General features: G+C 41.1%; 1 protein-coding gene across 2 annotated transcripts; it reads right to left on the reverse strand.

Annotated features, from left to right (window-relative positions):
* Positions 1-56: 56 nt before the first annotated feature.
* vaspb (vasodilator stimulated phosphoprotein b) lies at positions 57-26204 on the reverse strand. 2 transcript variants are annotated; one of them, XM_073488871.1, is made up of 14 exons: positions 26097-26181; positions 10370-10541; positions 8058-8238; positions 6782-6848; positions 5264-5379; positions 4256-4506; positions 3853-3995; positions 3564-3615; positions 3354-3381; positions 3208-3247; positions 2969-3025; positions 2316-2385; positions 1663-1720; positions 57-1567 (listed from the first exon to the last, which is right to left on the reverse strand). In XM_073488871.1, exons 1-14 carry the CDS (start codon positions 26099-26101, stop codon positions 1533-1535), a joined length of 1275 nt encoding a protein of 424 aa, XP_073344972.1. In that variant the 5' UTR covers positions 26102-26181; the 3' UTR covers positions 57-1532. The 2 variants fall into 2 exon arrangements, with proteins under 2 accessions (XP_073344972.1, XP_073344979.1); XM_073488878.1 differs by lacking the exon at positions 2969-3025 and having other exon boundaries at positions 26097-26204.
* Positions 26205-26416: the final 212 nt, after the last annotated feature.

Consider the following 26416-nt stretch of genomic DNA (forward strand, 5'->3'; position numbering starts at 1 on the left):
GGATTCAAAAGCAAATCTTGCAACAAGCATGCAAAAGATGACTCAAGACAAAGTAATGCGTTTCAAGAAGCAGCTGTATTTGACTATAAAGGCATTTCTAATCCAGTGTCTCTAAGCTGTTTTCTTAATATTTCAGTGTAAAAAGCCTAGACTCTATTAGAAAAAAGAAACAGTAAACCCAAAATAACATTTCATAAGAAAACAATCATTGAAAAAAAAAAAAAAAAGGAAAACAAAATCCCCATTCACCAGTCATTTCAATTAAAATAGAAACACCATTTCATTTTTGCTAACATTTTCCCTCAAAACAAATATATATTTTCCTTTATATATATATATTTATATATTTATTCTCAAGGCAGTTGGTCATGGCCAAATTAATTGACCTCATCATGGCCATTTTTCATGTTTCAAAGTTAGAAAACATAGCTAGAATGGAAGAAAAATAACTAGCGGAAGCACAGTGTAGGACCACTGCACTGGCCAACAAATATCTCATTTTGAGTGAGGGAATAGTCTGTCAAGGCAGTGTGGCACACAGACACACTTCCTCTGGAACAAGTGCAATGCAAAGAGAATAAATTTCTCACACATCATAAAACTACAACACACTCCCCTTTCACAGCACTCAGGTTGTCCATCAGATTCCCTTTGCTTGTCTCCTCTTCCTCCAACTTCTCTATCTGGCAGCGGTGAAGGCTTGTGTTGTGCGGTTTTTAGTTCTTAGCCATTGCTTGAAGCCCAAAGTCCACCTGAAGGAGAGACACCGCAGTAGACAGGGGGCCGGAGTCTCCGTTTCATCCTTGATTATTGTTGTTTTTCCACCTTCGACTACCATCAGAGACAATAACCTACTAGCAGATGTCTGAACTGAAATATCTGTAGCAGTGCTTGAGGTTGAACAATTGTTTTGCCGACTGAGAAAGAGAAAAAAAAGGATCCCAGCATGCCAGCATCTTGCTATTACAGTAAAAATGTGACTAATACGTTGTCCCTGAATACTGAAGACTGCTCTGTCAGTAAATGGTGCGTCTGATAGCAGAAGGGAGAAGACACAAGTAGCGGGATTTCTGCAGAAAAGAGGGTTATGATGAGTGTACATGATGACGAATTGGAAGAGCAACTGTGGCTGTAAGCTATGTGCTCTGAATTGGTTCAGATAAACAGAACACATGGAGGACACAAGGGGACGGGATGAATGAACAGGGGGGAGATGGGATAGATGGGATCACCGCCGCAATTTTTTTGTGAGTGATCGTCAAAAGTGCCGGGTGGCGACGTGAGGATGTTCCCTGGGTTACCATTTACATGAAGTGAATATGCATGATGAACACATAAGCAAGTATGCTCACATGTGTTTGTGTAAGAGAGAGAGAGAAAATGTATAGGAGAAAAAAAAAAAAAAAAAACAAGGAAAAAAAAAAAGAAATCCCTGGGCTACATAGGAGGGGCGGAGTGGAGGAGAAGTCCCAACGGGGCCTCAACCACCTCCATCTATCACATCCCTCCGTTACACCTGACACTCAGCAGAACTATGTGTTTCTCTTTTGCAGCTCCTGAATAAAGGCTGTGAAAGAGGAGAGGAGAAAATAAGCATTAAGTACTGAAAAAACTTAAAAATATTATTTAAAATAATATTTAGAGAGTACAAGGTAATCTCACCTCCAATAATTTCCTCCTTGACTTTTTGTAGTTCTTTCCGCACCTCCTCCAGGATCTCCTGCAGAATAGTGATCAACAGAGTTGGGTCAGGTTACTTTGTAGTCAGTTACTGAATACAAATTCATATTTTAAAGAATTAATCAAAAGTAAATGGATTGCATTTATATATAGCGCTTTTCTTGTGGTACTGACCACTCAAAGTGCTTTACTACACAAGTCAGCAATCTCACATTCACACACAGATCACCATGGAAGGTGCCATACATGCTCACAAACCGATGGACGAGCCACCAGGGTCAGCATGTAGACCGCAGGGGCCGGGGATCAAACCACCGACCCTTCAACGCTGTATCCAGAAAATTAGTGGATGACCGCTATACCACATGAGGCACAGCTGCCCACTCAAGGTATCCCTGACCATGTAACTAATCGAATTACACATTTTTTCTAATGTTATCTCGTCTGATTATAGTAACTTAAAAAAAGAAAACAACCTGAATACATGTAATCCGTTACTATTGAACCCTTCTAATAAACAAACCATCAGACAAGGTTACTGGACAAAGCTGACTGAAACCCTGTTACTATCACACTGTTTTGGGTTCAGCTCTTTTGGTCAAGAATTTATGTTGCTGAGCTGATGTGAAATTCACCTGTTTCATTTTCTCTAAATCTGTGTCATCCATTCCACCTGCATCGTTACTGTTGCCGGCAGGCTTCGCCCTGTAAGAAGACAAGAAACAGACAGTACAAACAGGTTATGTTTGTGTTTCACGAAAAGCAAAGAGGGTCCATGGCCCTGCAGGCCATCTGTCAACCGAGCACATCACCATAGCACCAGAAGGATGAAGGAATAGTGAATAGAAAGTTGTAGAAGTGTACACCCACCCACAGATGCAATGAGATATAGAGTACATACAGTTGGAAGTTATCCACCTTTTAACTACTACACAGTTGCACAAAAATGCCTAAGCTACAGTATACAGACAAGCTACGCCATCACAGACAGCTGTAAAATGAGAAGAGGACAGCATCGACCCCCAGCACTTAGAAGTGACATGTAGAAATAAGCATTAATCACACCATCAGGCTTCTGTCTTATTATACAGTTCTCAGAGGTAACATACTCAGCTGGTACACCTACAAGTCCCTTGGGTGCATGCCATTCTCTGATCCATTAGATGGTGCTATCAACTGTAAAAAAGGCTACCCCAGTGAGAAGGTTGCAGTGATGCTGCGCTAACCTGAAGAGAAAAGAAAAGCAGGGGGGACTAAAGGTCATGAGTGAACGAGACAGCATGTATACCTGGTACCATGGGACAATGTGGAAGTGGAGTCCATGCTCTTGGCGATGGAGTTATTCCTGTTAGTGAGACACACACACCCTCCTCTTAGAATGGAAATGGAAGACATTCACACACAAAAGGACCATTTACACACGGCCACTTTCACACAGATGGAGGACTACTCTCAGGGTGAGTTCAGACATGAGACACCAAACACCTGGGCAGGGGACACAGTGGAACTATCTAGATCCTGCATTACCTGCTCATAGTCGATTTCTCCCAAGGTCTTCTAATGGTGTCTGAGAAGGGAAATGTATAAAAACGCATTTACTCTGTGTGTTACATAAAATAAATACCAGAATGAATGTAGGTGGCATGCTACGGATAAAAATGTTCGGTTCTCACCGCTTTGACCTTGAGGCTCTGAATCATCCTGTAGAGAAAAACCCAAGACATTTAAAAGTGAGTCATCCTCAACCCATTTCTATTTTTTTCTATAACATATCTATCCGTAACCTACAGTGTCATGCCACATAAAAAAACACCATTTGAGAATTCTTGAGTTTTGTATTATATGCAGCATTAAAAATAATGTGAATAAAAAAAGACTCTTACAGTATCTGGTGCCTTCACAGGTGGCTTCTCTCCAGTGTCTGCAGCTTTTCTCCTGATGTAAAGAGAAATCACCTCCAGTTATAGCAGTTACAGTTAAATAGACTGAACTTTACAAGACAGTTACACAACATATACTGTATTCTAAATATGATCATAAATCAGAGGAGAAAGGACATACATGGATATCAAAACTGATTTATATAAAACCACAAACAGAGTAAGCCTAATTGTTAAATTCAGTGCGGGCATTGTGTATTTTCTCTGACATGAAACCTGTGATGTCACCCACCTTCGTGCCAAGATGGCACTCATTTCACCCATCAGACCTCCTCCCCCTCCTCCTCCTCCTCCGCCTCCTCCTCCAATAGACGAGTTGCTGCTGCGGCTGGAGTCAGCTCTACCTATTGGAGCTGCAGGGGCTCCGTCCTCCTGCTGAGGGCAGCAAATAGCAAAAAGACATGGAAGGGTTCAGCAGACATGGTGCAGGCATGATGACTCAATAAACACTGATGGATGCAGGTATCATCGCGATGCAAGCAAGAACAAGACTGCATTGTTCATTTTCATTTGCATAACTTGACAAGCACATAAAGGATTCAACGCTCGCCAAGTTTATCTTCAAAAGCAGCTAGAAGTAACAGGGCTGTCAAAATCAACTACTCTATATAAAAACAGTTTTGTTATTTACTCACCTTTGACACTTTGCGGAGTTTTGCTCCTGCAAGGGCAGCCGCCAAACCACCTCCACTTAAACCACCAGGCCCGTCACCTCCACTGCCACCTGCTCCTGCAGTGGGCAGGGGTGGGGCTGGCGGAGGTCCTGAGGGAGGTGGTCCTGGCGGGGGAGGAATACAAGAAGCAGGAGGAGGGCCAGGGGGTGGAGGAGGAGCTGGTGGAGGAGCATTGCCTCCAAGATTCAAAGGTGGGGGTGGAGGAATAGGGACTAAAAAACAGAGAGGGACCATCAATTACCATTTCTAAACTATTTATAGAAAACAAAGTGCCAGTGACAGTGTGATGCAGGTGCCCAGGGACGGCCTGTGTCAAAATTCCATTTAGTGTCAGAAATTGAGGACCAAATTGTCATAATGTGAACCAAGATGAGGGTCTAGTGTCAAGATATCAATTCTAAATTGAAAATGAATTTGTTATATGGGATTTGAAAATGTAAATGACAGTTGTCAGGGTATGAAACCAAAGATCTGTTGATCCAAACTAATCAAGACTCCATAGTCTTACAATGGTACAGCTGTCAGTGCTGGAAAAAAGGTAAAATTGAAAGTTAATCAAATTGTGGATTTGGAGAATTGTGACACACCTCATGTCGACACACCAATGTCAGGAAATTACACAGAATACACTGATGCCACATTGTTTAAACACAATGCAAAATTAAAATCTATCAAAGCTGGTTTGACTGTTGTGTTTGATAACATCTGATATCATTTTTCTCTATTTACATTGCCTCAGAATTGGTGTTATTAAGTAAAAATTTTATTGGACCCCCCTCTCACAGTTGATAAAGAGTCTAAGATTACGGTTACTGCAGTGTGTCTTGGCTTCTAGAAATGATGACCTCTGTGTTTAATTAAGATAAAAAACAAAGAAAACCCATTCAGTTATATGTATGAGGACCTACTAAGACTGGACTGCGTTGTAGTTTAGAGCAGTCGTGTTGACCAGCACAGGTGTTTCCTGACCTGCAGAAGCAGCTTGTCTTTCTCTCTCCAGTCTCTCTCTTTCCAGCCTCTCCCGCTCCTGTCTTTCTCTCTCTTGTCGCTCCCGTTCCTGCTGTTCCAACCTCTGCTGTTCCAACCTGCGTCCAAACAAACACATCTGTCAGCAACAAATACGTGTAAACACTCTCATAATAAATCAGTGAATGAACAGGGACAGACAAATGAAGCTGAACGTTATTAAATTTCATCTGCTGTTAACTATGAGAAGAAGCAGGAAGTAACAAAGCAAAGGGGCATGATTTGTAATGCCCCCTTTCAGCCATGTCCAGTCAGATTACTTGATTATTTATGCAACATCCATTGTTTTCGAGCAACTCTGTCTAATTATACTATTTGGCAGTGGCATGCAGAGCTATAATCAGGATTTGTATTCAATATAGCAACTTTGGTAGAAGGATGAGAGGTGGATTTCACAGCTTCTGATTAGCCTGCCACTGAAAAGTCCACAGCTGGACACGGTGGCCTAATTCGAGCTGCCTCGGATCACCACTGCGCCCTCCCCTCTCCCCCAACACATCTGCCGCTCACAACAGCTGTATACAAAACACGACACATATAACGTACACATGCACCCACTCAAAAATATGGGATGCATGCACACAAAGTGAGTCGGCTGTGATTTGAGTACAGCTGATTGACTTAGGCAGAGTGCCCAGGAAAGGAGGAGGGGAGATGATGTCCATATATTTTCCTTAAAAAATGTTCATACCAGTGAATATTGTAAAGACCTAAAAGCATCATTTCAAATATTATCCAACAACACCTGCATCTATGCTGGATTTTTCTTCTCTCTAACCCTCTGTATGTCAGCAGCCACTTGGACTGGTAGTAACTCGACAGACAGTCCCTCTGGCCAATCACAAAGCCTCCCTGACTGTGCCACATATTACCTCTTAGTTGAAATGAGATCAAAAGGTTAATGCCCAGTCTATGCAGCTCTGCATGGACCACCACAATGGTCTTGCTGTTGAAACAGTTAGATTGAGAGAAGGTTGGATTGATGGGAGAGGTGTCCGAGGTGCTGTCTTTTTAACCTTTAACCTACAGGGGCTGACGGAGGGTTTAGCACCGTCAGGCTAATGCCATCAAATCCTCTACATATGCGTGTGTGCAATCCCGTGCCAACAGGGCTACCACAAAGCCAAGACAGCTTGACTTGATTGTTATGCAACTAAACCCAGTGGATAGTTTGCTTTGGTTAGAAGCTCAAACTTCACATGGACCTCACAGAACAGCCAACTTATCTTAATGATCAAACAACTTGCTTCCAAAGAAAATCTGCTTTTTACACAAATACAGACGAATCCAGCCGGCAGACCAGGAGGTGACCTGGCAGTGTTGTCAGGGTTATCAGCTGAATACATTAAGATTTTTTTTTTTTGGCTGAATCAGGCCCAGAGGACACCCAAGGTAATTCACAATAAAATATTGTATATAAAGGATAAAGGTGTGTTTCACTCAGAGAAAGTCTGAAATTACCTCCGCTGTTGTTCAAGCTCTTCTGGAGATGGTCCATTTGACACTGGGTGGGGGAGGGTCGCATAGCCTGCCAAAACACAACACAGAAAACATTCATACAAATTACAAATATAGTAAGACATCACTGTGAATGGTTTGAAGGCAAGAAAATACAGGTGAACATGTAACATCTTAAACTAATAATTACCCCCAGCTGATTGTTACATACATTACATTTTATGTTTAAAAATGTAAATGTTGTATTATCTACTTAGATATTATTATTATTCTTATTTGCATATATCTCCCAGACAGAAATCCAAACTAAAATAAATACCTTGATGTGTATTTTGGATGTTTTTTTCCAAATAGTCTGAAAGAATAATAATAATCACAATTGACTAATGCATGAAAAAACAATGTTTTCTGCTGCCGTGTCTGGCCTTAACTGCTCTTGAACAATTTATGACTTTATCTGACACTCTTTGATTTGAACTGTTCATTTGCTTTTATCTGTGGACACGCCTTTTCTGTGCAGTATGAGTGTACAAAGTCTGAGCACCGTGTAGACAGTTATGATCAGCTAGGGTCAAAGAATAGGGTGGTGTACACCAATCAAGTATTGGTCCTTTAAGGCATTTTATGGTCTATAATTACACTAGGTTTGATGCACTGTACCAGAGGTCTTACAGTCCAGTCTTTTTTCTGTGTTCAGGGTTCAGTAGCACAAGATATGCAAAGGATCTGATTTTATTTAAAAAGACAGTTGGTGTAAACAAACAGAAACAAAGAAATGAGAAGATACTGGCATACGTTTCTAACAGCTGAGACATAGAGTGTGGCAGAATATCAACAGGTCTCATGGACTACAATAAAGCTCATTCCTTGTACAGACACAAAAGGATCGGCCTTGCTAATGCATTATGCTTTCTTGTCTTCTCAGCCAGCCCACTTATTTGTTCAACTCATGTGAAATTTTGCTCTTAAACTAAATGCACTTTTACAGGAAAGTTGTCAGAAGTAAATGTCCAAATAATCATATGTAAGGGCAGCAAACTTTAGTCCTTTGTGAGAATCGTATCTGCGGGAACCAAACCGTTTTGAATTCAGAAAACATCCATCATCCTTATTACGACACAATATGGGTATGGTCATGTAGTCTGGATAAAGAGCTGAGGTATCATAATCAGGTATGTCGCACATTTATGGTAAAATCTGTCTGTCGACAATCAGTGGTAAGTAAACAGGAAAACACATGAAGCTGATGGAACTAGGTATCTATTGAGAACTCATTTACCTGCGTCTGCTACAGAGTTGAGCACCTCCAGAGCGTGAGACATGCCGTTGGCAAATAGAGTAGCATCCTCTTTGCTGCCAAAGTTGAGCCCCCACACCTGCCGAGCGTCCCGCCACTGGTGGAAATTATTTGTGGCCTGGTTATACTTGAGACCTCTCACGATTGGACAGTTTATAACCACCTGGGGAAGGAAGAGGACAGATGATCAAGGTCACACACGGATCCTTTCGGTAGGGATGATGATTTCGCTTATCATCTAAAAAAAAAAAGAAAAAGGTGACTATTCTGATATCTGATTTGAAAATATTAATTTGAAGTCAGAAGCTTAAAGTTAATGCCCAAAACAGGTAAATGGAAAAAAGAGCAGCTTCTGGGAGCTGTATCCTTCACTAGAAGCCTGGAAAAACTATTAAGAAATGCTTAAACCACATCCCTGCTTGTGCCTAAAATTATGGTATCTGCTTTATTTTTGTTGGATTATCCTGGTTTATATTCCACCCAGCAGGTGGCGTGACGCCCGTGAACCACGCTGTAAAAAAATGTTCTGGGTTTGAGCGCTGCCTGAATGTGCTGACGCGCCGTTTCGCTATTTGTTTAACAGCCTCTGGATTCCACAGAGCAGAGAGAGGAGGAGAGGAGACCCTGTCTGTCAGGGTGAATATCACAGCGGGCAACATGCAGTGAAAAGAGAGGGTAGCAAGTTCAGCTGCCACTGCAGACAGTAGCATTCCTAAACTCTCCATAGTCCTGTCAAAAGGCAAGAAAGGCAGGTGGGACAGACCAAGGATATGACCAGGGGCACATTAAAAGCTAGGATAAAAAGGGAAAGAAAGCACAGTGTTCAAACAGCCTGCAGAAAAACCTTAATACCACGGCTCCACTTGTATTTTCAAAGCAGTTTAATCATACAATCAGGCTGGGATCCATAAAACTAATCGAAAGGACAAGCGTGAAAACAACAAAAAGTTACTCTGTATGCGGACAGCCAGAGAGAGAGGGAGACCAGGAGCAGAGAGAAAATACAGCCACCCTATATTCTCTCTCATTAGCTCCTTAGGGCTCTCATCCTAAACCAAGTTGCACGTCTCCATCTGACACAAATATAGAGTCCTTACTGGGTATCAGGCTTCTCCCTAAATTGTCACAGGAAATGGTTGAACAGGCTAACTATCTCACAGGAAGCATCAGCCACTTTAAGACCTGTCTCTGGGGAACACTTTAGACTCCTGAATGTTTAAAGACGGAGAGAGGCAGCAGGGACAGCAGAGACGACGTCAAGAATAGACGCACCCAAACTCAGTTAGCGTAGCTTTTAAACATGGAGTCTGCCCACCTTTACCTGGTGCTATCTGGTTAGTCATAATGTGGTGATAACGACAAGGAAACCCTCTTTGTTCTCTTTATCCAAGAGAGAATCTGTGGCTTCTCAGGTTTGAAAGACAGTCATTATGCCAATGTCAAGCCCAAAATTAAGTAATGCATGGTGTGTGTGTGTGTGTGTGTGTGTGTGTGTGTGTGTGTGTGTGTGTGTGTGTGTGTGTGTGTGTGTGTGTGCTTAAAACGCAATCAGAACTTGAAGCTTATCTGTGTATCGTTTTCCAGCTTCCCCTCGCACTTGAAGAATTGTTCTCTACATGTTCTCTCACTCCCCAAGCACAAAACACAGAGTAACTACTGCAACCGACAAGATAAACAAAGTGAACAGAAGTCTCTTGTCACTTTGAGAAATTTCAGCAGTAAAACCCAGCCTCTCACACTCTCCTAACTTTAAGAGTTATGATCACAGGAAATAAAATAATACCGTAGAGACGATGTACCCTTAAAGGGTGAATTCTGGTGTAACAGTTCTGTAGGTCACCAGTTTTGTTTTTAATACTGGAGCTGACTGTGGTTGCACTAAATGTCTTCCTGGTACACAGTCCCTTCTGTTACATGTGCAAAGTACATAACTGAGAAAATGAATGCACTTAAAAGGCATTGCTAATAAAATGATAAGGGTATATACAGTAACTGTGAATATTCTCCTTGTAATCTTCCAGCCCCAGTGTGTGGTATCAGATAGATGAATGAATGGGCACATACAAAGATAGTCTGTCTCACACTTGCTTACTCATTCACCCTAAGGTACCTACAGACAGACGCCCACGGGTCTACTTGACAGACACTGATGAACAAGCTACACACACACACACACACACACACACATATAAAACTACATAAAGTCACCACAGGCAAAGTCAAACACACCTAAACACACCTCTAACAAACAAAGTTCATCAGACACAAAGCGAGTCCAAAGCTGGCAGACGTACCTGCTGATCCGTCTGCATCTTGCGTCCCACTATCCTGAAGGCATTGGTGGTTGGGTTGTGATAGATCTGGACTCTGCTGAAGGCCTGGGGTCCAGCGCCTGCCGGCATCCACTTCTTACTGCCATCATCATAGATCATCACAGTGGCCCGAGCCTGGCAAATACTCGACTCACTGGAAGACGGAGAGATAGACACAAAGAGATAACGTTAATTTGAGTTTGAGAGCAAGGTCACAAGTGAATAGTTTAAAAAATCGAATCTCACTGGAGGTAATTTGAGATTTGATCTGTACTTATTTCAATTTAGATACAGGCAACCAAGCTTCACATGTAAGATATAAACAGTAAGAGACCATTGTTATTGTATGTAAAAATGAAACCACACAAACCCTGTTTGTGGAAGGGAATGCACACTCAGCCAAAGAAATGTATGATCAAAGACCTTTGTGGTTACCATCACACAAGTTGTTTTTTTTTTCTGTCTACAGCCCTGAAGATCTGTGGAGATGACTAGACCTTATTGGTTATGTCTCAAACATGTTGAAAAAGATATGTTTCTTTTTGCTCTGTGATAGTGGTAATAATTTATGTGCTTGAACTTCAGTTTTCGCAAGAGTACAAAATATAGCTGACACAAAACTAATATGCCAATGATTTACACAATACCCAATGACAAATGCCATGTTGGATTACAGACACTTTACACTTTGAAATGCTATTAGATTATGGTGTGTAGTGTGGACTGCAGCTGGAAGGGAGGAAGAAAGCACAAGGGGAGGTGAGGAGGAACTGGAGACACCGGATGGACAAACAGACCAAAAACACTCAGTAGTCTCTTCTATAAATAAACCATTTTAAGAGATAGAGTCACAATACAGTGCTTTTGACAGAGTGCTATGATACTAATGCAGTTGGTGATGGAGTTGAAATTCATATGTCAGTCAGGCAACTACACCACACACTCTGGACTGAACTTCACCACATAGTCTGGATTAAACTTCACCACATACTCTGGATTGATCAAAGAATAGGCTCCACCTGGGCACAGGTATCAGAGATCTAAATTAGGGATGCAGTTAATAGTTGTTTTATCATTGACTAATCTGCAGACCATCGATTGCTCTATAAAATGAGAAAATAGTGAAAGATTCTTATCCCTTTCCCCCCCCCCAGATGTCTTCAAATACTGATTAGCCTGACCATCAGTCCAAAACCCAAAGATATTCAACAGCTGTGTTTCCATCTAACTGTCCAGCAAATTCAAAGTGAACTTTGGAAATGTCACAAAAAAGAAGAAGAAAAAGGCAAAATAGATACGTTTCCATCAATTGGTTTGGAGTGAACAGACCAGGCTATACAAAGCATAGCTTCATCAGAAGCTATGGGCCATGTCACAAATGGCTGTAATAAGAACAGAGGTTGCAAAACAATTATTTGTCAACCGTCAATTCACCTCAGAGTGGAATAAGAAGATGAAGTAGAAGAAGGTGGAAGAGCAGGAGGTGGAGGAGGAAGACAAAAAGAAGGGGAAGAAGTGTGAGTTAAACGTAAGCTACATCATAACTTATTCAGAAAACGTACTGTCCTCTCCCATGAAGCTTATTAACTCTTGATAAAGAGAAAAAAACATCTCAAGCTAGCAGTCAAACTACTTTTTTTTTTTTTTCAAAATCTGACATTTCCACTAGCCTTTTTTAATGTCATAGTTCAAAATGCACACAATTTGATGGAAACACGCCTAATGATAACAAGCAAATCCTCACACTGGAGAGACTGACACTGAATAGTTGCATTTTGTTAATTAATTAATCAACTAATGGTTGCAGCTCCAATCATGATCGTGTAATTGAGCTGTTCAGCATCTGTGCAAAGAGAAGTGGATACTTGCCACCTCTTGTATATACTGTGTCAAAACAACATGTTGAAGTGAAAGACTAAGAGAAGGAAAGCAGCAAAGTGTTGATCTGAGAGAAGAAAAAGAGATTAAATTGATGCCAAACAAGATGGGAGGCGAGACAACAATGGAGGCCGACAAAGACAGGAAGTTGTGCCGAGCTCCGCCAAAGAGACGAGGCTCTGGAATCTTCCACCTGCTCTGCATCAGCCTCCACCTCCACACACTTGGTAAGAAAACATGTGCTGTGAGACCAGCGACAAAACATTTATTTATAGGTCCATGCAGGCGGAATACGCACGAGTTACAACACATTCAGGATTGCCCTCGAATATGTGAGTTTAGCAGCAGTGTTAGAGGCTGCAGAGTGTGTGCATTACATGTTTGCATTTCAGACAATGACATCTAAAGAAATCAAATTGTTGATTTTAGGAAAGAATACCGCAATAGACACTACAATGGCCCATACATGTACGAAGTATAAACAAACTGGAGCAAAATAACAGCAAGTAAAGAAGGTGGAGGGTAGTACAGATACGGAGGAACAAAGGTGGCCGACTGTCAATTCCAATTTTTTTTACTGTTCCTCCCCCTCCTCTCCTTATTTACCCCCCTATGCTCTCCCCATAGTCCCCTAATCCATCTCTTCCACCTCTCCCTCCATCTGTCCCGCCCGTGATACAATCTGCTACTTCCTGTGACACAGCACCAAAGCCACAACCCACTTCCTGCTGCCAGCACTGCCAAATAAGGACGGCTTCAGCCTGAACAATCAATATGAACACACACACACACACCCTGTATTTTCCTTCAAGTGGATAACATTGAAATTCAGAAACTGGAAATTTAATTTTGCTTTCCAATGAAAAGAAAGGACAGAATAGCGAGAAAATTAAGATTAGATGAATGATTTGGGATACTCGCGCTTCACCAACCAGGACTATTTACATTTTAGGCCTACAAATCGACCTATACATTGTTTGATTAGTCCAGGTAGAAACAGCTAAGCATTACCTGTCATCTCGCTGTGTAACATATGGGAATGTTTAAGCTTTTGGATTTGCTGTCAATCATAGAAAAGTGTATTGTATAAAGTTCAAAACGTCTTCCTGTGATTGTGTTATTTGGCACAGGTCTTATAATAATTGTGCCCACAGTGAATATAAGTCCAAGTCTGCATAATCACTTATTCTCCTCTATGCTTTTTGGCAACCTGTACAGAGAGGGTTTTGCAGATGTCTGGCACTGTATGTTCTATATTTTGTCAATAAACACGTTTTGTTAAAGGATTAGTTTCAAGTTATTTGTGTCCTCATTTTTAATGGTTATACTTAGCAAATTCCTGTCGACATTTTGTGATAAAGAAACTGCATATAGCTCGGCTGATAAAGAATAAAATGCATTACAGATATGGCAATGATATGTTTGAGATCATGTGCCATTACATACTTTTCTTGCCAAATAGCACATACAAGCTTATTTTTCAGAACCACTTAGCACATATCTCATAATTAGGGATGAACTATATAGCAAAAAAAGAAAGACATTGCAATTTTTTTCATATTTTGCTATTGCAATATGATTCACAATTAGTGGAAATTAACATTTTTGCATCAGAATGTTAATTTTCACTTAAAACTATTACTACATACTATTAAAGTCATGATGATATGACATTTGTTGGGGTCGGTACCAAACAAACATGTTTTCTTACATCTGTAGAACAAGATTCATCATCTGCAGCACTACAGTAATTTATTATAATGCAGTTTTGTCACACTTTTACCTTTATCAAAGAAATTGCTGCTTACGCAATTTGAAAATTGTACTTGGCCTATGTGATTTAAAAATATTTCAATTTATTGCGCAGCTCTCATTTAAATTCTTAAAAAAAAATACTTGAAGGGCACCTTAACAAAAATGTCTGTATAATGGATTTTATGTGTTTCGATACAAATATCATCAGATGTTCGTAACACTCTAATATCAATATTGCCCTTGGCCTCAAAATCTAATATTGTTTAAGCTCTTATGCTGAAGGTGTGAAATAATTTTAAAAAACACTCAAATGTATTTTTTCCCTGACAAAGTCTCTGTGGATGTACACATACCAAGGGTTTATTAATGAAATATCTTGTGTGGTTTTGAACTTCCATGAAAAAGGGAACAAAAGATACATGTAAGAACCTAAGTCACATAAATATTGTGGCAACAGCGTACTGAGAAATAATTTTTACAGTGCAGAGAATACACAGGCAGTGCTGAGTCAACTCAGTGGCCATCAGTCACTTCTAGGTTAAAACCACCTCGGGTTGGCGGGATAAATACTGCAGCGCTCTCTGATCTCGTCTGCAGCCAGCATGCTGTCTATGTGTGGGGCAGAGAGGGCTTATGGGAACTGGGAGGGGACAGAGACATAGGACTGGGAAATGGATGCATATTTAATGGCAGAGAAAGTGGGGGCTCAGGAGCGCGACTGAGAGTGAGCAGCTGCATTATTGATACAACTACGGACACCGAGACTCTAAAAGCGTGTGTGCCACACGCACATTAAGACAAGGACTTGCACACACCCTCCACACCTGTCAACCTGCCAACACGTGTGTCCATGCGCTGACCCAGGTCCACAGGGTGTAAGTGGCTGCAGAAGACTCACGGCCAGGTCTGAATGTGTTTTAGCACTGGAATAAACCACGACAGGCGCAGCCATAAACAATCTATTCCTGTCGTTCCTCAGTCGAAGACCACCAGTCCACCAGTGAGGACACTGACCCTGGCTGTGGAGCCAAATTGACTAAGTGACCAGTTGACTTAAGAGGGTTTTCTCTTTAGCACAAATAGGTCACTGGCTGATGCTCCAGGTAGGGATTTGAGCCAACCAACCTGTAAAATACCTCCAGCAAAGGATTTGCTTCATGCAACAGAGGGCTTTAGCAGAGGAAACAATGACCAGGTTGATATGCAAATTGTACGTAAACTTAGAAAAACTCTTTAAAACTGGAACACAGTCCATCTTCACTTCATTATCACAGCCAGCGTGAGTTCCTCATCACACTGTGGTTTCTCGGTCAGTGAGGGGTTAACAGGAAACCGCAGTGAGCGGCCGGGGCACATGCTCTCTTGGAAATGTCTGTATATGGCTGTGCTCTCAGAGCTTTTCCCCAAATGTGCTGGCAAGTACAGTCAGGCCCAGTGGCTCTGTCTCTTCCTCCTCCTCCTCCTCTGTTTACCTGACCCTCCCTCCCTCCACGCTCCTCTGCCACTCGTCCCAACGTCCCTTCACCATTCTCTTTGAATCAAATGACTTGACCGAGAGCTAGATGTGTCGGGTGATGCCTCTTGGTGGCATTCACGCAGAGATATTACATAATACTGCAGTTCATATTTATATATGGCACAGGGATAAGAAGACCTAAAGTACAGTGAAATGGACCAGAGTAGATTCATCCTGTGTATCATGAGGTCCTAAAAATGAGACAAGAAACAGTGAAGATATACAGGGTAGTCTGAACTATGAGTAACACCATTTGTCTCTGTAGCCATTCCTGACTCAATGTCTCTGTTAACTCATCAAGCTCCTTTCTCCTCTCGGTCAGGAGAGGAAAAAAAAAGCTTTTTTTTGCCCTCACAACTAAAGCTGCAAAGTTTAGTCGATTGGTCGATCTAAGAAAGTTTTTTATCAACCATTTTAATAATTGATTAATCATCCAAGTATTTTTTTTGGCCTTTCATGGCTTTATTCGATAGGACAGCTTCAGAGTTGACAGGAAATGGGATGAGAGGGAAGGGGGGGATGACATGCAGCAGACGGCCACAGGTTGGACTCAAACCCTGGGCCGCTGTGGTGAGGACAGCCTCTGTACAAGGGAGGCACGCTCTACCAACTGAGCTACTGAGGCGCAAACATGTGAACATTTGCTGGTTCTAGTTCCTTATTGTAAGGATTTGCTTCAGAGACCCTTCAGAATGAAGACTCTGTCTACGTGGGAAACAGAGAGCAGAGCAGACTGAAACTTTGAGAAAATCATGTACGACATCTGACCCTGTCAGCTGCCTGCTGACAAAATATTATCCATGCAGCTTTGTGTCTCATCAGCAGAACTGTGCTATGATCATTAATCAGTTGTAAATGACAAATAAATTAACTTGATTAACACACAACTCACAGCCAGATATGAAACATAAGATGAGAAAACAGGTGTCATACTGTGACCAGTAAACCTAAATGTGGCCATGCTGCACCTTCGATGAACAAACAGTGATTCATTACTTATTTGCTTCTTTCTCTGTGGCCAAACGTCACATTAAAACCAGACAGGGGAAGACAATAAGTCACTTAACAACATCTGCGTGTGAAGCCGGACCACTTCCTCCTTCTACTTCACAGTCTGATAAAAATAGAGACCACACTTCACACTTCACAGATGATAGTCACGCATAATAATTATTGATATTGTGATGGCACTTATTTAAAGCCTCTATATAATGTATACAAGAACAATGTTTTATATATGTTGTTTCAGTAAAAATGTACAGGGGGATTCCTCTGTCTTATTGAATGTTTACTGCAGGTAAAAAAATGAAATTATTCCATCCTATTGGCTGATAGTTTTTTTATGAATTTGACAAATTGAAACCTGGGGCTTATACGATTGGAATATGTTAAGGTGGATACATATATATAGTAAGAACTCATTCATAAGTGAAGAGTGAAACTGCAAAGTTGAAACGAGACACATTCAGGAAAGTCACGTTTCCACACAGACAGACAAAGTGCACATAGAGTCAAGAAAAGGAAGTGTGAGTTGCTAAAGGGAAACATTGGAAAACACAGCTAGTATGTGAATTCTCATTTATATAATGTAATATCCTGAACCCTGGGCTGCATGGTTTATTTAGAGTGGCGTCAGAACATTTTCTTTACAGTTATTTCCACATTGCAAGACTGGATTTTCCTTTAAATTAGGGGTTTTAGGCAACTATTTCTATAGATATCTATTCTCAGAAACATTTATTTTTAAACTATGGGCTTGTTTCTACTTCCTTCTCTCTCTGCTACTTTACTTACGATGTAAATTCAGATATTACTGCTATAAGGTTCATGTAGCACAATAACTTGATTCTCTCTTGTGTTTTAATGATGTTGCACTTTCTAGTCGATGTTAAATGTATTTATTAGCCTGTGTGGAAATTACACTGCATTCATTTTAAGCTAACTGGTTGAACTTGCTAGTTTGCCCTGTATTTAATGTACAGTTAGGGGCAGGGCAGAAGAGACAGGTGAAGTTAAGGTAATGTTAATCGATTCGAAGAACACTTATTATACTGTTGATGACAGCTCATTATGTTATGACAACGCAATAAAAGCTTCCCAACAAGAGTAAATTATTAATGTGATCCATATAAAAACAAACATGGACAGACTCTGAGCCCAAACATCTGAAATTCAGGCCAAATTATCCTAATGCCTGATCATCAGAGGCTTGTTTGTATTGTGCTGCCTCATAACACACACTTGACTGAGGTCATGACGGTGGTAAACTACTTGACCTCTGATGCTGACTCGGACATGGAGAGTCCACACAATAATCTGTTGATGCCTGCCTGATCATCTGACTGTACACTGTCCTCAAAGCACCCTCGGGCCATGATGTATATGCTGCCAGCAGCGATGTAGAGCTGGACTCACATGACTCTGAAATAGATCCAACTGAACAACATACATCTAAGGGAAGTTGTTTGTTTCCCATGTCGATATTCAGTGACTACCCTAGCTGTAAAAGTAGGCGCAAGATAAGCTTTCAAACAGCAAAGTACAGTTCCTGTTGAGCTATGCGCGACCGTTATAAATGTTAATATGTAGCCTGAGATGAGAATGAACTTCCCCACTGATGCTGCCTTTTTTTCTTCAAATATGAGGTGGATGGAGGACACACACACACATATCGAAATATCCAACATTTGTATATTACCTCAAAAAGGGAACTAAAGAACTACTTTAGGGGAAAAATGTTATTTGGAAGGCAAGTCCTTTCCCAAATTATCCAACCCACTGTAGTAAAGGCAAAATGTTAGGGCTGTTCTACACCTCCTTTGCCTCATTCCTCTGCTAACTTTACTCCCTCTTTCTTTGTCCTTTTCCTCATGCCTGTTTCTTCTCACACGGGTCCTAGCATGCTGCTAAAACACACAAACCGACCTACACACACACACACACACACACACACACACACACACACACACACACACACACACACACACACACACACACACACACACACACACACACACACACACACACACACACACACACACACACACACTTGCTGCAGGCTACTGCTTTCTGCCTCCACGAGTCAGCCATACAGAAACAGGCATCCAGGCTATCTCAGCTATTCTTAAAGCTCTTCTTTTCCTCAATATCTTTGTCTGAATGAAGTCAGACATGTTCAGCTGAAACTCCTCGACCAAGAAAACCCCTCAGCATTCTTGGACCGCTGACTCATCCTTTGCCTGACATCATTCACCGAGCATTGTGGAAAAGTTGAATACTCGTTTGGCCGAGAACTTTTATTTTGTTGTGTGACCACTTCAAGAGCGGAGATGAATTCCTTCCTGCTTTGGAAGCAGTGTAGGGCGTGTGTGTGTGTGTGTGTGTGTGTGTGTGTGTGTGTGTGTGTGTGTGTGTGTGTGTGTGTGTTAATGGAAGGAGGGGGTGGGAGGGTGGTGGGGGGACTGGCACACTTAATGCCCATATTTGGAACCATCTCACCTCTGTCCTCCTCACTGAGCTCAATTCCTTTTACAGGTTGGAGCACATCCTCCTTTGCTCGGGCCAAGGAGGAGGCTGGCCCTACTTTTCTGATGAAGAACAATCCACAGAGAAAAAAATCCTTTTCCTCATTCTCAGCTGCTCTGACTTGTACACTCTTTCCTTTGAACCAGAGAAGAAATGTTTCCAGTTAAAGATAACTTTGATAGCTCTGCTTGGAAGTAATTAATTCAAAAATGATTGGGTTGGGTTAGTAAGGGAGTGCATTTTACTAAACGACCAAAGCATGCACTGCTTTGCTTAATAAACTGATCAAGAATGATTGTCTTTTGCTGTGCAGGCAGAGCCTAAATGTCATCACAAGCAGCAAACTCCCATGTATCCAAGAACCCTTAAATCTGACTAAATTATGTAATATCAGACAGACTTGTCTTAAAGATTAGTCATAATAAAAAAATAAGAACAGTGCAAGTGTAACTTAAGTGTTTGAGTTAATTTGCTTTATTTGACATTGCACATCCTGCTATGTGACTATTGAGTACAGGTACAATGCAATATCGATATTGAAACGATATACTGTACAGCCGCAGTCCCAACTCTATTTAAAACCCACCTACAGTATGATGCACAATATCAATGAAGCTAATTGTCCAGCCATCAGCTGAATACTAAGTTTATGTTGGAAAACAAAAACTCTAATAAAGAGACTGAACGCTCTTGACAATTCATTTTTCATCTTATGTGAAAACATTGCTGCCCATGACACACAAGGCCTGTTAATTGCTAACTGAACAACCCTCAACTAAATCTTTGCACTTCCCAAGCAAAAACAAATGAAAAAAAACAGATCAAACTAAACTTGCCAACCCACATAGTGATGTTTATGCATCTGAATGAAACTATGTACAAACAACACAGCAAAGTTTACATTCAGGCCAATATTCACCCATGACTGAGCATTGGGAATTAACCATTTCAACAGATGACTCTTTAACAAAAGGATAGTCCTCTTTTGACTACTCAATTGACCTCAACATGAAATTTTCAAATTAAAACAAGTACTATTCAAACAAACATAATGGTCAGAAAGAGACAGACTGGGAGCTTCACGTAACATCCAGGACAGCAAAAAACATTCTTGTAAACAAGATTATCTGCATCACTATTCATGCACAAAAATGTCATCCATGCAGAAAATATCATCTTTAACTGAAGAAGAGCAAAAAGGTTCTCCTCTCCAGTCTGTCTTTTTCTGTTTAGCTATCTAATAGCTAGCTAATATCGTAGTCCATGTCTAGTCAAACTCTCCCTGGGCAATGTTATCTTTCCTTACTACCCAGAGGTTAAGTGGTGCCTAATGATAATGTAAGGAAACTGCTGCCCAGCAAATCACCTTCTGGGCTTCCTCCAGTGCCATTTTATCTAATTCAGCAACCGTGTGTATCAGCAACCACCATCATCCTAGATAAGTGAAGTCAAGATCCAAGGGTCTGAAATATAGGAATGTTTGCGATGTCTGACAGCATACAGCAGTTTTTATATTAACTGGCATCCATTACGCTCCATTAAGCCTTGGACCCCTGATGAACCCAGTGTATCTTTACATCCATTAGTAGTGCTGACCATACAATATATCACTACAGCATTTCTGCCCACAACAAGCTTTGGTTTCACTACTCTGTTAGGCCCAGCCTCTCCATCAGCTGGGATGATGTCACTCTGTTTAGCTACAGCAAAAAAAGACCACAGGGTTTGTAGATGCGTCTTTTCCTTTGTTCGCCTGCTGCGGAGGAGTTTGTTCTGCTAAATTTGATTGTGGCTAGATCTTTGCCAGAAGAGAAAAAAAAGCTAAAATACAGAAATATAAATGCCCATATATTCGTATCCTGGTTTCAGACCTCTGAATCACCACCTACAGCTCACATTTGTTCAGCTATTTATACATGTCTGGTGTTGTGCTCACTGAGGCTACTTACACTGGTTGGAGAACCAATTGACCAATCAGAGCTTTACAGATCAGACAAAGAATGGTGATGTCATCTTCCTTAATTTTTAGCTAGCTACCTCGCTACATCCATAAAAAGTAGTGTCAGAAAAATGGGCAGTAAAGTGGTGACAAGCTCAAGGCAACTGTACAGCCTATAGTAAGTCACCTAACAGATAACACAACTGTTAAATCAACATATTTCCTAGACAACTGCCCCTCACAGCTTCTGTGATGACAGAAAAACATCCTGGTGGGATAGATAGGTCAGTTGTTCCTGGTTGGTAAAAAACAAAACCAAACAAAATATCTCCTCACCCAAGAAGAGAGAGAAAATAAACACAATGTCAGGCTTAATAAATAAAGAGAATGAAGTGACTGAAAAAAATGACTGTATCTAAACATTTGCCATACCATAGACTGAGGCAGGTATCCCTTTAATACCTCTGTTCGTATTAGGACCACTTTATAGTCAGATTGGATTTACAGAACATCTATATAAATTTAATAAGGACCATTATTTGTCAGGTATTACATTAGATGAGTAAACCGTGGGCAGCATCAGCACCATGTGGTTATTGTATCCATGAATGCTTTCCTATTCAAGCTTCTGGAAAGTTTATAGTATTACAACAGGGGTGCAGCTTAAGAGCTATTTTATATTTGAACAATTTATCAATTATTTGTTTTGATGAATCCATTACTTACTTAATTTTTAATGTACAAATAGTAAAAAAAAAAAGGTTCATCTTCATTTCCCAGAGTGGTCATTTTGTCAGACCAATTATCCAAAACTATGAGAAAGTCAATTTACAAGGATAAAGCAGAAAAGGAGCCATTACATTTAAGAAGCTGGAACCACTAATAGTTGTCATTTTTGCCTGATAAATGGCTTGAATTATTTATAGTTTGTCAAATTTGTTGTCGATAAAATTTCTATCAATCTTCTAAATAATTCATTGTTATGTGTTACAGCTAAGGATCATAGTATATACGTAAATATATATTGATAAAATTGCATACATCATGACAAAACTGTATCCACAATACTAAGTGCAAGAATAGAAAAAACAATTTTCCCCAGAAACTGGGACAAAAGATTCACACCAACTTCATGAACAACTACTTAATATGGGTGACACATGACCAACAAGTCAGTTAGGGTAAAGGTTAAGTTTAAAAATAAGTGATCGGGGAAGAAATACCATACAGAGAGAACATAACAGCCTACAGGCACAATTAAAGAATGAAAACATCGGCTACAGCAGAGGAAACTGGATTTGTCACCAAGTAGACAATAGTAGGTTTGGTATGCTGAGCAACTCCTGTAGCAAAGCGTCTAATCCAAGGGGCAGGCCTGCATAATGGCCTATTTATGAGTATGAGGGGTGGGAGGACCAAGAGGGGTAAATTGTTTCAGGGGAGGGGGTTGTGGTGATGGGGTGTTGTGGGAGACAAACTCACTAGGCAAGACCATTTTAATAATGGAGAGCGTGGAGTGTTGAAGCATACGGGCTTTGTGATCATTTAGTCACACCAACTGTACAGAGATGTACTGAGGAGTCTTTTGAAGTGCATATGAACAAGCAAGTCTTTATGATGCGTGAAATAAATCCATTATTCTTAATCCTTTATAGATCAGGATTCCCACAAGCAGGCCCCAATTAAATCGAATTGTTATTGCTTTTGAGTTACGTGTCAATGTTGGGGGCTTTGATTGAAAAACAAATTTGAAAAGGGCTTCTAATGTTCACAAAAAGTGCCATAAAATCATGTACACAGAATGTCTCCCATGTATTTGGCAAGTGATAAATGAACGTGAATCAGGGGATTTGTCTGTCTGTTAAGAACAATACACTTTTACATTGCTCTAACCTTTATTTATCATATTACAGAGACATCTGAACAGATCTTTAATTTCTTTGTTCATATTTTGAATTTCAAAATAGATTCTAGCAAGTCACATTGGTTGTATACAGGCTGAATGTCTGTTTATACTGTGCCACTAATGTCAGACTTCAAAAGAAAAAAAAAAAGCAATGCAAGGGAATTAAGAGAACAAGTGGAGACATGAAAAATCAGCATCCCAGCTCACTGTAATGAACATTACACAACACCATGGCATGAACGCGCTGTTATCGCAACACCAAATCAGTTTCAACTTGTTATCCTTACATGGACATTCGCAATAATATTGCTAAATGCCTTAAATAACAGCTACTGGTCTGTTGGAACATGAGGTCAAGAAGTTGAACACTTTGATAGAGGAAGAAGACATGACAGAAAAACTGCAAAGTTCACTGCTAGAGCTGCATTCCTTTCCATTTACTGCCAAGGCAAAAAAAAAAAACTGAAGCCGAGACACAAAGGAGACTGAGGGGGAGGCCATTTCCCTGCTTTTAAGGCTGATCAATAATAACCTCATGCAAGGCTGTAAGGAGAAAAGCAGAGAAGCCCAGTTTGGTATCGCTTCCAGGCATGTATAGAGTCTGTGAAGTGAGCACAGGGAACTCGTTGGATTTCAAATGGTGTGTTAAACTGATGCATTACACCTGTCTGAGTGTATGCTCGCGTCACCTGTGTTAATTCTTAAGCCCGAGGCAGCCATGCTGCTGGTGTCAGATAGGGCAAGTCTTTGAGTCAGAGGGATCCAGTCAGTGATTCATAGTGGGAGACAGGAGTCACCCCTGACAATAACAGTGAATCATTATGTAGATGGATGCACTTCCTGTACCACCTAATCAAAAGGATCAGATAGTCTGAAATGTTGATACAGTAATGTGCTATAAACACAGCCATCTTGGCAATAATGTGGAAGGAAAACAGGAAATTGAAATCATCAAAAATTAACAAAAATTTAGGAGCAAACTAACAAATGTGCGCTGAAGGTGGTCGTTTCTAATGACTGCTGCTTCAAGTTGGGATGCGTTGGTGAACCACTTTCTCAACTGGGTCAAACTGCTGAACTTTTGACCAACTGACTGCACTTCTGTGTCAACATTCACATACCACAGGGACAAATGACAATGAACATCAGTGGAGCTGCATTCCAGTCTCTACCTATTATACAAGGTGACGTGAATCGGCCACAATGGAGGGCCAGCAGGAGCAGCATCCAGATGGAGTTAAGTCCTACCATCATCAAGACAGGTGTCAGTCATCAACGGCTCGGAGACACCGATTGGGAGGGCACGATGACACATCTTGTGCATTTCCGTCCGTTCTGGGAGAGAGATTCCTCTTATGTTGCTATTCCTGAGGTTTCTTCCCTTTTTTCCCCATTAAAAAGGGGTTTTTGGAGGAGTTTTTTTTTTTGTCATCCGGATCTAATCCGGATCTAAGGACAGAGGATTTGTATGCTGTGCAGATTGTAAATCCCCTTGTGATTTTTGATTCTGGACTATATAAATTAAACTGACGTGATAAAACCTGAATACAGACAGAAATGCTCGACACTTTCATATTTACATGGTTTGTCAATGGTGCATTCATGTTGCTGCATCAAAGCAGTTTATGGTTGTAGCCAAGTAATTCGACAATAAAGCAGTTTGCTTATCTTATTGCATGATGTGTGCTAATATAATTGTGGGCTGGACAGTGTGTTGTTATAGCGATGTGTACGTGTAATCCGACAATAACTCTTACATTGCAAGTGTGCTTGAATATGAAAATAGATGTTGTTTCTTTTACTAGTTAGGTCATTTCTTTTGCTTTGCAAGCCAATGTATTGTGTAAACTTTACACAATACGTGGGCAGAATACTTTACACTGTAAAGTATGTTAAGACTGTAATCTTCACTGGTTATTGCATTAACTTAACTAATTGCCTCATTAGCAGGGTATGTTTAATGTGACTGCAGCAGGATTTCAGGACGCTCAAGTGCCTCCTGTTCCTGCAGTAATCAAAGTTACTACGCAGAAATATGTGAAAAACAAATACAAATGCGGGACCAACCCATGTGCCGAGCTGAGATATATTGTTACAGAAAAGGGCAGCGCTAACGGTGCGAGATAAAGAACTAGTCACACAGGTTATCGGCCCTGCACCGAGGTGTAGCTCCTGGCTCAGAACTAAGCTTTCAAATAAAAGTTGTTCCTTGACACAAGTGGAGTGCTACTCTTGTCTAAATGTGAGGGAGTGAGGAAGAAAGAAAGGAGTGAGCCCAGAGAAGCAGTGGCTTCAAAGCATGTAATTGCCAACTGCACAGGCTGTGACAGGACGTGGAATTTGTGCACACCAGCTTTCTACAGAGTAATTTGGTTCCCGGTGCAAACCTCTGCGCTCTCAAAAAGGTAGAAAAATAGTAAAGAGGGATGGGTTTAATGTGTGGCTGGGGGAATGCATGACATGATACAAACAGCAGATGCATTCGGGGGCAGCACAGTGGTGGCGAAGTGGTCATTGTGCAGCTGTAGGGAGAATCTGCCCTGCTGAAGTGCCTTTGAGCAAGACACTGAACCCCTTTCACATGCTCTATGAATTACCCTGACCTCTGACCTTTATTGTGATCACACTTTGGGAGGTTTTTAGATCGCTGGTGGTTTCATTTAGGCACATGCACAATACTGAACTACAGCAAGCCAAAGAGAGCATAACAAAGAGTCAACATGGAAGTGTTTGAAACAGACACACAACTATGTTTCTGTCATCCGACCTGCTCAACAACCCACAACTTGTGATTACTTTCTTTTTTTTTTTTTAAATTAAAAAAGGCAGCCACACTTGAACAGGTAGGACTGGGCAAGCAAACGCGAGCATTTCCATGAATCATCAAGGTTTTAATGAAGTTATTCACCAGCCAAGGTCACTAAAATAAAAACCTGCTCCACGATGTCATGTGTGCCTGTGTGAGGTGAAACACCAAAAAACCAGCCAGAAGCTCGAGTTATTTCTGGGCGAGAAACGCGATTTAACGTGTTGGAAACAACTGCTGTGGCGATTAAACAAGCGGGCAGCCTCCACAGAGACATTACAGGGTCAGGATTTAACAGTCGCCCTTTGTCAAACTAGTGGCCGAAACACAAAATGTAGCCTGGAAACACAATGAAGATGAAGGGATTTACGCCGCTTTACCCACCTCATTGTTCGGCCAGAGTGGAGGTCCTCTCCTCGTCGGCAAGTTTGTCTGACTTCAGAGCCGAAGCCCGGCTTTAAAAAGTCAAACTAATGAAATAAAAAAAAAAAACCGAGGGAAAATCGGCGGAAAAAAACACGCATCTACACCCGCAAACGGGGTAGCCACCAGCGGTATAAAGAAGCACACCTCGACGATTTCCTGGTTCGTGTGGAGCGGGAGAGGAGGGAGCAGATATACAGTAGAGGAGCGGGCTTGTCAACTCCAATCACTATCCCACATTGGTTTCTTCGAGCTGAGGAGGTGAAGCCGAGAGGACGCGG

The sequence above is a fragment of the Pagrus major genome, chromosome 2, assembly GCF_040436345.1.
Source record: "Pagrus major chromosome 2, Pma_NU_1.0".
Lineage (NCBI taxonomy): Eukaryota > Metazoa > Chordata > Actinopteri > Spariformes > Sparidae > Pagrus > Pagrus major.

Coding starts and splice junctions, on each gene's coding strand:
- vaspb (XM_073488871.1), bottom strand. Junction 6,849..8,057: donor CAACTCTGTAGCAGACGCAG/GTAAATGAGTTC, acceptor GTGTTTTGGCAG/GCTATGCGACCCTCCCCCAC. Junction 3,382..3,563: donor CTGTGAAGGCACCAGATACT/GTAAGAGTCTTT, acceptor TTTTCTCTACAG/GATGATTCAGAGCCTCAAGG.